This window comes from Callionymus lyra, chromosome 7 (genome assembly GCF_982586985.1).
Source record: "Callionymus lyra chromosome 7, fCalLyr1.hap1.1, whole genome shotgun sequence".
NCBI classification, from domain to species: Eukaryota; Metazoa; Chordata; class Actinopteri; order Syngnathiformes; family Callionymidae; genus Callionymus; species Callionymus lyra.
In genome coordinates, this window is record NC_141824.1 from 22,802,558 (window position 1) to 22,816,539 (window position 13,982).

The 13,982-nt window shown below is 38.8% G+C and overlaps 1 protein-coding gene across 2 annotated transcripts in view; it reads left to right on the top strand.

Annotated features, from left to right (window-relative positions):
• The window catches only part of sipa1l3 (signal-induced proliferation-associated 1 like 3), a 61,629-nt gene that overhangs the window by 20,116 nt on the left and 27,531 nt on the right, over nucleotides 1–13,982 (top strand). For both annotated transcript variants that reach the window (XM_087794958.1, XM_087794959.1), the window contains exons 2-3: nucleotides 7,627–7,690; nucleotides 12,955–13,640. In XM_087794958.1, the coding sequence (XP_087651084.1) occupies nucleotides 13,173–13,640 (468 nt within the window). In that variant the 5' untranslated portion in view covers nucleotides 7,627–7,690; nucleotides 12,955–13,172. The remainder of the gene's footprint in view (nucleotides 1–7,626; nucleotides 7,691–12,954; nucleotides 13,641–13,982) is intronic.

A 13,982-nucleotide genomic window follows, 5' to 3' on the forward strand; every position in this document is an offset into this window, starting at 1 on the left:
CACACAGCCTGCATGTCTGTTCTCCGTCTGTGGAGATTATTTTAACAAATTCCACATTAACAGTAACATCATATGACGATACTCTTTTTTTACATTCTTTCGCAATGGTTTGATCACAGCTTTTTCATTCCGGAACTTTTTGGTGAGGTGGGCGGGGGGTTGAGGGGGAGCTTCAGCAGGACAAATGAAACTCTCCCCCACATGCTAGACACATTTCCTCTGCTTTCATCTGGAGACCTCATCTTCCTGAAGCCTCATAATCATTTAGTCTCATTAATCTGTCACTGCCCTGATCCAGTTACAAGAACAGACCTGCCATGGCGTAGACGTGACTGTCAGATTTTCATATCGCTGTCCTTGTGCGTGTAGGTATCACATTTTTATTACAGTCAAATAATTAAACAAAGCATGGTTTGAGGTAGTGTATTTACCTTCCTTCGCTCTACTTTGAAAGAGTCAAAAGGAGCATTTATTAGGTGTTAAAAAAAAAGCTTTAAAACAGGTTTTGGATCTGAACGCCTCCAGCCTCTTTCCTATATAGGCTCTGACTTGTACTGGTACATGATAGTTGCAGTGGAGTGCCAGGCATTAATTATTTGATACTTTCCAGCAACCTTTTTTGTTTTCATTTACTTACTTATCATTAAACATTTACCCTATCCTCATACTGAGGGCTGTTTTTTGTTATTGTTTGATAGGATAATTATCATGCTATCACGTTGAAAATGTTAATAAACTTGACTTCTTCACACTTCCGCAACTATTTTTAATAAAGTTGTTTTACAATAACAGAAAAAAAGACAAAATTCCAAATTGTGAGATTGACAATTTTAACTCCCGAAATAAGTGAGATTAATTTACTTTTTAATATAGTGTATTTAAAAAATGTAACACTACCAAATAGACATGTTTCACATCATGTAGTGAAGACTGCAGTGTTTCAACTACAGTTGATTAACCAAGAGATCAGCTTTCCGGCAGCAACAGAATATAGATTTATTGAAGTAGTGTTAATGATTTAGTTACTACTTTCCTGCCTGAGTCATTGAGATGTTGGTTACACAGGACTCCTCGTACAAAAGTAGCTAGATAGATGGATGGATGGATGATACATGGATAAATAGATAGACGTGTATATACTGTAGATGGATGCATGGATTTCTGGAACTCCAATGTTGTTCTCTGTGTTTTCGGTGACCTTTTAAGTATATCTTTTATTGAGTATTGTTTTTGATTGTTTAAGCGCTTTGTGACCCTGGTCTGCAAAAGCGCTCTATATATATAGTTTACTTACTTACTTACTTAAAGATACATGGAGAGATAGATAGATTAAATGGTAGATGATACTTTATTAACTGAGAAGTTTCCTTTAGGAAGTGCTTGGCATGTCCTCCATTTGTTAGAGAAAACCCCAAATGTCACCATATAATGCTCAACTTCTGTTCATCTGAATGCTCCCTCAGTGGAGTCATAACAAATAGAATATGAAACACATGTGGGAAGATGGATGCTTACTGTTGAGGCAGCCTTTCCTCTGAGCTATCGCGTCTTGACAGGTGAGCAAATGAACCGGCATAAATCTGAATTTCTCAGTGATATGTCACCAGGTCAGGTGGCAGTGATGGTGAATGAGGAAGCAAATTAATTCTTGGCAGCTCCGTTTGAGTTATTGTCATTCCTTTTGAACACTGGTGAATATTTCAGCGAGACTAAGTACTAGTGAATAAACAACCACGTAACGGCTCATTTAGGTCTGCAGCTGGTGAATATTTGGGTAGTAGTCTACCTCGCTTTTTCTGTCTGTATTTGTGTTTTTCTGGTCATGGGATGGGGAGTGTGCTGACCCTATTTGAGTAGACACTTCTGTGGTAGCTTTGATGGTTCAAGTCACCCTGAAGACCCATCGTTACTTCTACACAAAACACACACATATACACACACAGGAAGGCTCACCACACTCGTATGCAAGCCAGAGCTGAGAACTTGGCTGGGGGTCTAACTCTCACAGTGACTTCTCTGTTTCTGACGTTATTCATATGCTCTTTGTGTTCAGTGCTCGATATTTATCATATGTTTGTAGCTTCATTTTACATTTGGAGCAGTGAGTTTGTTCCCGAGGAACACGGAGGTGAAGCTCTCTTTGTTTGACTATCACCACTTCTCTTGTGTTACAACAAGCTTACCTCGTCCAAACAAACAAAAAGCTGGTTTTGTTGTGTCTGCGCCGCGTGTGTGAGTCTCAGAATGTGTCTGTGGAATGTGTTGTTCTGTAAACATCCACTGTAGGTAAAAGCAGCTGAAATAATATCCAGACGCCAGTCGTCTAAGATCTGATGCCGTGACCAATACCTTTATGGGGCAGAAGAATGTTGTGTTAAACTTTGTAATGTGAGTCGCACAAACAGACCGATGGATTTGATACCTTTGGTCATGTGTACGGCGAACTGTAGAGATTGTGTACACTGATCTTTTAAATGACAGCGGATTTGTCGCTACAATAATGTATCAAAATTCAACGTATATTTTGGTATCTAAGTAAACAAAACTGATAGACAGGTGTGATAGGTTGGCTGGGCGGCAAAGCATAATGTTTTTGGTTTAAACCTTGTCAATCCACTTGTTGAAATGTAATGTTGTTAGGATGATGTAAGTATAAACTGTGTGAGAATGTGGAAAATAATAATAAAAAAAAAAGCTCAAGGAGAGACTATGAGGCAGAAATGTCAGATTCTAGATTTTGTTCAAAGGGTTATTAGTTTACCCCAAATTCAAAATTTGCTCATTTTCTACTCACCCTCATTGTTTCGTACTCCAAAATGATGCACCTCAAAATATCCAAGGCCCTTCTGTGAAGTCCATCTTGTATTGAAGCCACGACATAAGAACCACAGTCTATTTTATCCTGTGAATGGTTTTACATCCGTGATGTGAAAGGTCAGGCAGTTTGACTCTGAAAACCTCAAGTGAACCTTTAAGTTTGTCTTCTGGCCCTGTTCCGTAATCCACCGACTCTGTCACCGGGTTCACATTTGGGCCCTTTGACATCTGTTAGCCTAATTTTCTTTCCATGTATCCTGAGGTGGAAGTCACCCGTAAATCGGATAAAGCTCCGGAAACAACAGGTGCACGGAGACTGCTAACACGTGCACTCTTGTATCGAAACAAGGTTCTGTGAAGTCCTTATCCAGGCATGCAAGACCTAGGAGAGGAGGGACATTAAACTTTTAAAGACCTCTGTAATCTGCAGTGGATTTTAAGGATTTTTTTTTAGCAAAGATTAGCAAAGATCGGTGAGTGCCTTGGATGTGTGTGGGCACAGGGATGCGACTCTCACGGATAACCGAGGGCATCGCTCATGTAAATTCCACAGCGCGCCTCATTATTTACCGCTCCTCTGTCAGGTCGTATGGCCTGATCGTGCCTGCGTCCCGCCGCCCACCTCACAGCCATTTGCTGCTGCACCTTCACATTACCATGGCGACCAGCAAATAATAAAACAACTGTAGCTTGACACCTCTTTAAACACGCGCTCGGTTTCAGTGAGGCACAGTGCTGATGTCTGATCAGTATTTAAGAATGATTCATTCCTGTTTATTTTAGTGATAACATTTTAATTATTGTGTGGAGTTAAACTTATCCAACTTGTTTTAGTTCATTTTGTTAGATGTTAAGTATGGATGTATAAAGAATCTGGTTTTACGATACAGGGGCAACAATACGATTTATTGCTGTTCTATAGGAACAACAATATATTTGTAGTATTGAGTACTTTTTGGCCACATGACTCTTGACAAAGTTGTAACTTTGTTTGAAAAGGCAAAGCTTTAAAAGCTGCTTCAGTCGACTGTATCCTCTAGTCCCCAGTAATCCCCAGGATCTTGCGGAATTTCATCGTTCCTTCAGCCGCAGAATATTTGGAGACTGCTGTCTAACGGCCGAAAGTATAATTGCAACGTAAAAATGATAAAAATAACTGTGAATGTTTGCACTTTTTTACATACATAATTTTGTGAAAAATTATCTTTTTAATTTGTATGTGGAATTAAATGCAAAAATGCATGATTCCTACTTCAATTTGTGATTTATGGATCAATACAACTTTAGTGATCTTTTTTCAAATGGATCATAAAGATCAAAATCTTTATATCAAAGGATACCAAACAAATATCAAACATCTATTCAAAGATTTAAATGATGTTTGGTATGAGCCTTTGTATGTGCTTCTTCAGGTTTGCGGTGCCCTCCTGGGACACTTCCTTGTTGAATCTAAATGAAGACATTCCCTGTGAGAGTCAGTGGCACGTGTCGTTCAACCAGGCTTTCTCGTCTTCAAACTCAGATCCTTTGCTCATTTCCACTTGTTTGGAGAAGGTAAAGAATTAGCTGAGAAAAAAAGGAAACACTGCGGAAGAGGTCGTGAAAGAAAGTGTGACATTCTGGAACCCCCGGTGTAGAAGGCATGAATGGGGAAGCCCGGCCCTTCCTGCAGGGGGGTCGACGCTTTCATTCTACCTTCCACTGCAGAGCCAGAAACACACACTGCTGCTTTCACATTCATCCTCATGGCTCACTCTAGTGACAGTGAGTGCGTTTTAAAACATTAAATGCTGAAATAACATTGAAAAAAATGAGACAGAAATATTTTAGACTGTTCTGAAAACATTGTAAAGTCTTTTTTTTTAATTCAAAGTCTAGTGTTTTTCATACAAAGATTGAGGGTCCACCCTGAATTCTACTGAGACAAATAAAAAAGAACTGCATTCTGCTTTTCATAGCATTTACTGTAAGTTAGGTATTTGTGGAATCCAGACGTGCTGTTGTTTCATGGCGTACTTGAGGAATATGCTTTGAATCAGCGAACATGTTAAACCCCTGAAAGCTCAGTGAGCTTCACTGACGTTAAGTCTGTTTGTTGTGGTCTTCAAAGACCTTTTATAATGGATAATTCTGGGGTGACATTTAAGTATGTAATTTAGATGCGCAGGCGATGCCTTGTTTGCCGTTCCGTCTGTTTGTTGAGCAGCTTTTGGCTCCACTTTGGTTTCACTCTGCCACCGGTTTAACCTGAAGCTGTCGACGCTACCCGTGTTCAGCGTTCCAGGTACTTTTGCCTTCTGTCGATGAACACGTATTCTTCATGTATGTTTCACTTTCTCACTGCCAACAACAACTTGGATCATTATTGACTCAAAAGGGTTATGGTCTATAAATGCTGTAAATTGATTGTACACATTTGAAACTTTCTTCAGTGTTGTTGTGTCACTAGTAGCAGTGCACACGTCACCGCCGATTTGTCATTGTTATAGATCCTTTGTAATCTTGTTAAGGCTATTAAAGTCCGGTAGAAATCTGTAATTGGAACTGGTCAGGCTTCATAAAAAAAGAGGCTCTTGATCAATGTGTACATGAAGTGCTTTCTCCTTGGTTTTAACAAACATATGTGAACCTTTGTCATTTTCAGTAAATATAAAAGTAAATGACTGTTATTTTAAAATATTAAATGCATTTTCCGGTCATGGAAATTGTCCTCATATTGAGATATAATTTAAATATTTAGGTTTTCTATTTTATAGTAGATTTACAGATTTATGAATCAAATCTTCTGAATATACAAAACTAAACTGTGGTGGATTTTACATCAGGATTTTTTGTTTAGATCACAGTTAGAAACGAAATACTAGTTATTCATCCACGTCGGGGCACGTTGCTGTTATGGGGTGGCATGAATCATTATTTTTTACAAAATCCTACTTTTATTCAATAAGAATGCAAATCAAAATGTAGTTCAAATACATTTTTTTGAGAACTCTTGAAATTTTGTTTTGTAGAATGACCTGTATATATAATTTTACATTATCCATATATGAATTCAACTAGCTTGATGTTTTGTTTTATTGTATAGTACTGAGCGATGCCTACAAAGAACTTGTAGAGGACAGAACTGCAGTTCTGAACTGCAGTCAATAGATGACGCTACGTTGATCCAAGGAGTTGTGATGGTTTGAAATCTGAGTTATGTGGCGTCATAGTTTCCCTGTTGTTTGTTCGTATGACTTATTTTTAGCGACTTACTGCCTGAAAACTAGAATATTTTGACCGTCTAAAGTGGGTTAAGACTCTTCGCGTGAACAATGTCTGTCTTTCTAATTATGCTTCCGCTGCTGTCAGACGTCTCCCCTCGAGGGTTAGATTCTTCTCTAGTGTCAGTTAACCATCATTTGTTTAATGAGTGCAACTGCCAAGTCGCTATCGGAGCCGTAATGCATGTGAGAGACAAAGACTTGTGTTTAATCTTTGCTCGTCCGTTTATATGCAAACACCAGCGCGGCGTGTTTTTTCTCTGGATTTCTTGTTTTCGTGGACGGCGAGGTGAAGCTTGAGTTTTAAATCAGTGCTGACATGGCCGCCTTTGTTAAACACACTTGCACAATCGGTGACCCCGCCCCAGCCCCCATACTGGCCCTCTCCCAAAGATGGTGTTGTTATGCAGGCCGAGGAAGGGTAAGTGGGGCCCTGATTGATCCGTATTGATTGGAACAGTATTTGTCAGACAGTAATGGGCCTCCCCCTCAGGACATCATGTCTGCTGATTCCCATCGCCACCCCCTTTTCTCGCTGTCCTACTTGTGTTTGAGGAACCCTCCCCCTCATTTCCTTCACTACTCATTTGACAATCAAACTAGAGACTCCTTTAACCCTGCTCTCCATTTCCATATGGTCTCCACCAAAATTAAATCCTTCTTTGCCATTTTCCTCAGTTTCTACATAAAAAAAAAGCCTTTTTACACATTGTTTGTGTGGAGAAAATCACGTCAATACCATCAGCCTCAGGCTTCTTGCTGCTTCTAAACAAAAGACCAGCATTTGACCCAACAAGCTTGGAAGGTTCAGCACAAAAGGACTAACATTTACAATCTGTTACGAGTGTAGTTATATCAACACAAAAAACTGTTTGTTTTCACAATCCTGCATGAAAAAACTAGTCAAAACGATTGGTGTTACAAAATATTGATACACTTAAATATCAATTGTTTTCTTTTCATGAAATTGTGTTGATATTCAACAGCACTGTAATGTTTTCTTTTCTATTTATATTGACATATAAATATTCCCTTGAATATTGTCTTGTTTTCTGTGAAATATAAATAATACAGATCCTTTTTGAATTGAGTAAGCTGATGTTTAATATCTAACAGCATTGTGTGTTTCCTAATACGCTAATACGAATTTCCTGTAATCAAATTATTAAAAAAACAAAACAATATATCATTCTTATTAAAGTATCGCAATATATTGTACCGTTGCATGTGTATCGTGTGTATCACATCACCAGATATTAGCCACTATACACCCCTAGTCAAAACTCACTGATTGTACTTTTAAAACCATTTTTTAATCATGAATTCGCTTCAATTGACTGTATTTTATTAACGAGAAAGACTTCAATGGTTGCACTGGAATATGAGAAATTTTGTATAATTAGTAGTGGTGCGTTTTTAATAATTAAAATCAAAATAATCTTGAATGTGATTTATGCTAAGACAACAAGAAAGTTGAATGAGTCTTCAAAGTAAATCTGAGGCTTATTTATAAACGCATTAACATTTTTTCTCTTTTGATTTGCAGAGAAATCCTGAAGAATAAATCCCTCGCTAAGGAAGCTTCAACTTCACAACTGATCCGGAATCAGGTAATTTACTGCTACTTATAATCCAAGTATGTATTTGCTATTTAAAACGATCTTGTATTATTTTAAAACGAAACTAAGTCCCAGAAATGGACACAATTGACCTTTTAGGCATCCTACAATTTTATTTGTGTATTTATTAGTTTTCTTTTTTTTTTGACAACATAACAAACCACCATTAAAACGACATGTATAAATCCTAATTTCTTGAAATAACCTCTGCTTTATTGATGAAGGAACTCTTTTGGACCTTATAGTGCAACATAATTGCAAAAAAGTCATGAGTGAGAGCTTGAGGCAGTTTTTATTGTTTCTCTGAGAGATCCGGAATTCTTTCTTATTTTTGCACCATCCTACTGTTAAATATGTTTGTAGTAATCGTAATACTTCATAGTTGTTCATTAATACCAGTTTTGGAAGAAGATATTGTTAAGTTTTCCCACGCCCCTTTAAAAAAATGTGTTTTGAATTTGTGGCGTCCCAAACTATTTTTTTGTGATTTGCTCGATTAAAGGCTTAAAAGGAAATGATATTATAATAAAAGTGTTGACATCATGATGTATAATGATCTCAGTTTTTAAAATAACTAGTAAACATCAACTGTTATATTGTAATTTCATTAAAAGTAGATTTGTATCTTTGCTTGATCGAGAGTTTAAGAGGTCAATAAAACACAGATGTTTTGCCAAATTTAGCCTCCAAGACAGAAAAGCTTGACTTGAGATTGTATCGACTCAAATTTCCTTAAAAGAAAAATGCAGTTAAAGACACCCTCGCTATCTCCGGTACGTCTGTGGGTAAAACATGTAAAATGGAGGAGGGTAGAGGGAAGTAATACATCAGGGGGGTGTTGGGAGTTGAGAGGCCATATTTCTTCTAGATATTCGTGGTTTATGACCTCCTGTCAGCAGGTCAACACGCCGCTCAAATGTCCTTGAGTGGTTCACTGACACTCCGTGACCTCACTGTGAGGTGTTAAAAGAAAACCGCCTGATCAATATTTCCATCAAAAAGTTGATATATTATTACTTCCGCCACTATCTCTCTGAATCTGTCTCTTATTAATGTCATTGCCTATCAAGTGTTAGTGGAGAGTAAACTCCAAAGACTCTCTGCTGTCTGGTCAGACTTGTGATCATGTGAATCCTTGACGTGATGTCTTCAGGCCGGCGGCCAGCTCTGTTTGTTGCACTGCAATCTGTCATATGTGCCTCCATCTGCTCCTCTGAGCCTCCAATGTTTTTTTATTAAATTCATTTATGTTACAAACGGCAGCAGTTTTGGAATATACATCAACACACGGAGGTCTTAATACCTGTTCAGCGCTCAAGTGTAGGTTGGGTTGTCATGGCGACAGCATTTTTAAGTGATTAAAAATACCTTATATGTAAAGCTGGACTTGGTAATTCATAGAATCGGCATCTTTTTCTTGATTATAAAGATGCATATAGTAATTGTTGTTTTCCAGAATTCTTTTATACTCACTGTTATATTATTCTTGTTCATTTACATAATTATATTTCTATATTTACCCATCATTGTTCCAAGTCTTCTCCTTCCGTTACTTATTTCTTTTCCGACTGTGTTAACTATTGTGCTTCAATTTGTGTTTTTCAACTACCAAATGTGTCACAGTTGAAAAAAAAAAAAGCTTTAGAATCCAGTTTTTCCGCAGATATCTTGACAATAGTTCATTATGTTGAAACAAATTGCTCCATTGTGTGCCACTACAACAAGTTATAATCTAAATCTTCAGTTAATGTCCTTGAATGTGATTTGGCCTCGTGTCAATAGGATGATGCTCGTGCTGTTGTCGGAGATAAATTAAATAAGTTGTGGGTTGGATCGCGTCTCAAGCCAAACGCCATGTGACCACAGGCCTCTGTCAGGTATAATGAGATTGTCGACGGGCATATGCACGTGTGATCTCTTCATCTTTCATCAGCGCATGACAAGCTCTTACTTGCACTGATCCCTGGTCTGTGTTTAGCTCCACAGCTCCTCCTCCAGTCGGTGCAGTCGCTTCCCTGGAAGCTAAGATCCTGCTAACTCTGTCATTAAATCCATCTAACTGGCATAATTACCAACTCGGTGTGTGTTTGCGGTACACAGTTGGGCCGGATCCATGCTGATCACATCTCAGGGGGTGTGCAGAGAAGATGAGCTAAGAAAGAAAAAAAAGGATAATAAGTTTTAGTCGGATTAAAGGTCACAATAGGATGAAAACTGTCTCAACTTCGACAAGATTTCTTTAGTCAAAAGTGTAAACCAAGGCCTTTTGAAAATAATTACACTTTGAAAGACACAAAGAAAAATTGATTCTACAATGTTAGCTTGTGCACTTCAAGGCTGTTTGGGAACTTTGTTCCACTCCACATGCTCCACATGATGAAGATACTCATGTAGGGATGGGTATTGATCGAACATTTTTGATACTGGTACTGACACTGTTACCCAGAATTCAATGCTGGCTCTTGATACGATTTTTTCAAATCAAATAAATAAAAAAATCTCAATTCGTACCAGGTACAGATTCAATAAAAACTGATATTAATCTGATGTTCATTGCGTTTGTCACTTTTCTTCGTCACTTTGTCACAAATTACCAATATTTGATTATGGGTGGTTATCGAAACTTGTTACCAAGAGACGAAGTACATCCAAGGCATTTAGGTTGATGCCACAAAATAACTAAAGTTCGCTACCCACTCATGTTACAGTAAATTCTGACTGCTCGCAACTTTTGTTTAGTTCTCTTTAAGGTACAAAAGCTTTTTATTTTAGGATATATTCTATATATTAAAAGATATTTATATATTATCTAATGCCATAGGTTGAAAGCATATTAGGAAAAACATAAGGTTTGTCATAAGTTCTTGATGATTTCCAATTCAGTAAAATGTGTACAATTTAAATCAACCAGGCTTTCCACTGATCATTTAAAAAAAAATGAAAGGCATTAGATTCAGGATTCTAAAAATAAGCTCTTATGGCCCTTGAAATGTCTCATAACAACATTAAAAAAGACCTTAATGACGACACATTTTAACTCTCAAAATATTCTCTAACATTTTTGCATGTAAGTTTTTTTTACAGATTTACAATATTGTTCACAATATTGGTACTAACCAAACAGTGAAGCATTTGCACAGTAGATGGTGGTTGAGTTTACCTTAAATTTCTCAACGAATGGTATTTAAAAATTCTCTGAATTGAACTTCCCTTAACCTGGATGAATCCTGTATACAATAAAAACAAGATTCGCTTGAATCATGGCATCATTACTCTTTGTAATATCTTAAATATTTATATTTCCCCATTGTGTTAAGGCGTTTTTTCTGGTCAAGATCAATATGAGCTCGGTTGACCTGACCTCTGGAGTTCCACCTTATATTTTAAAATTCTGTGTTATGATCCCGCCGTCAATTATTGAACAAACTCTGTCAAGTACAAGACGAATCTTACAGCGTTCACATCAGTCTTCATGTGCAGCATCGTGCTGGAGATCTCCGATAAAGACTCGGTCCATCAGCTCTCTTGTCAGGCCCCGACACATAATGAAGCCATTCTGCCGCTCCTGCAGCTGCGACAGGATAATCTCCGTGGATCCCACCACGACTCTCCGGATGAGCAAAGGCTCTGTCGGAGAAGCACAAGCCTGTTGTCCGGAAGTGTCCCTCCTTCTTCCAGACAAAGATATTAGACATGTGCCCAAGTTAGCGGCTACACTGGTATGTTGTTTGCTCTGAATGAGCTTTGTTTGTGGTGCTCTCTGGCGCTCATGAGTAACGCAGTGTTATGGCCAGAAATAACTTGGCATCGGACTCATAAAAGAAACCGACTGTGTATCATAAAACACATAAAACACTGCTGCAGTGACACAAAGAAAAGCTCAGTGTTTGTGATTGAACTCCACCCTGTGTGTCAACATTTGTGGAAGTAATACATGTGCAGAACAACGGATGTATCAGATTTAATTCCAAATTCTTTCCTCATGTAACTTGAAAATAATGTTTAGACAATAGAAGCACATCCGTGAGTCTGTATTAATGTGGCGGTGATTACAAGGCGAGTAGTAAACCAATATTTACTTAGAAATTTCCCTTGGTTCAATGTAATGCCGTGACTAAGAAACATTATGCAACAGTATGTAGGTGTTGAAACAACTTTGCTAGTCACTCTCAGAGATGAAAGTGCAATAATCCAAGAGCGGAGGATTTTAATCAAAGCAGAGATTAGTATGAAACTCTAGAATAGAATAAAAGCTGATTATATAGAGAAGTTAGCATTGCATTATAATAACTTAAACCCTGATGCAGGAAGAGGGATTCATGGCTTCCATTAAGTCTCTAAATCTATTTTGTGTACTAGTCAGTCCCTTCAGTTGTGATGAAGTCACCATAGCAGTTTATAGTTATAAATATATTTTGCGAGAACACACGTTTATAATACTCTTCGCACCTCGAATACTGCCAATTCTGTAGCACAAGGGGGTCAGACTGGATGTGGGGGTGTGTTTTTCATATTATCTTTTCATTCTTTGAGGCTCAATTTATCTTCAATTTCCAGTATCCTTGAAATCTCTTATCTTATCGTACACACTAACATCTTTATAGGTCAACATTAATGTATTTTGATTTTAAGCCAACCATCCAGCGACGCAAATCAATTACAATTTATTCCTTTAGCCACCCCTGGAATGAATAGCACAGATGTAACTTTTTCCAATCATTTTAAGCAGCGTCTGAAGATCCCCTACCCCACCTATAATGTCGATTTGACCTGATAATAGGTTATAAATAGATTATTATGGTGATTAAAATTGAGAACCTTTTCATTTGTGCGGGTTTTTTTTTTTGGTGGGAGCAATCATTTAATTTTCCGGTCGACGCATCTACAGTTCAGTTAATCAAAAGCGTAGCAATACCGCAGTCTCTGTTGTGGTTACTGGAGAGCGTCAATGGCGCTTATGTGCAATTGCTGTGGGAGTGTGTATGATAATATCCCCTGTGTCAGCCTGCTGCAGATTAGCCTCATTGGCAGAAATCCTACTTCACTCTGCCACATTATTCTCTCCGTCTTCATTCATTCTGTGTTGTCGTTCTGTCGCCCGGTTCCTCACTTTTTACGTATAATTTCCAATTAAAGATGCATTCCTATTATACCGGAAAGAAACGAAGACACACAATTGATAATGACTTAACAAAAAAATAGTCTTGAAGTCTCTCTGGCCCTCGTAATAATTGCCATGTCTCTGTGTTTTTTAGATCCTCATTGAAGAAAGTCTAAAGAAGAAGAAGAAGAGGTCCATCATGGCTCACTGAGGTCACTCAACTCATCTAAAGACGATGTTCGAGAGAGCAGCAGGCTGCATCCTGGTTTACACAGTCCGTTTGGGGGCGTTCCTCTAGCACCCCTCCTGAGTTGAGATGCCAGCCCCCTGCCCGCTACCCTTTTCTCCTGCCCTGAGCTCTCAAGGGGCATCATGAACAGCTACAGAGACAGAGGGGTCACCTGCACCTCCGCTGACCTCCTCCAGGGGGGAGATGAAGCAGGGTTGGCGCAGCAGGCTCTATTTCGTCACACCCCTAATGGCCACCCGGACCCCGCCATGCAGCCACGCGTATCCGTGCCCAAGATGGGGGTCAGGGCTCGCATCGCAGAGTGGCCGCCCCGCCGGGCTCATTCCCGGGAGTCACTGCTCGAAAACGGTCAAACCGGCATCAACTACAACGAGGACGACGGCTCCACGTCCATCTCCTCGTCCATCCTGTCGTCGGACGTCGGCCTAGTGAGGGGCGGAGTCGCCCGGTTGCCCCGCCGACGTTCCAAGGAGGTGGAGATCAGAGGGTTCGGCATGGACGGATGTTCACCTTTCAGCCTCCGCGTGTTCCCGCCGCTCAGGCAGCGCTCCAACAGCGAGGTGACTCTGAGTGAACAGGACGAGAACGAGGTGAGCAGAAACTTATGTCATGTATTACTTAACATTACAGTTGGACACATGCAGCCCTTTGAATGGATTTATTTGGCATTATTATTGTAAAATAAAATAATAACTATTCAGCTTTGTTTTATGATTGTAATGGACAATGTAACAACTTTACGTCGCCTTTTCATTTTTGTTGTTCTTAAAAAATATATTGAATTCGTTTTCCTTTCTTAAGGATCCCCAAGTAAAATAAATAAAACATTTTCTGGGTGTGTAAAGAGCAAGAATCGGGTCATTTGTTTTGAAACCAAATTGCATTTGATTTCATCACAAAAATGAAAAAACGCTGTGAATATTTGCATGTTA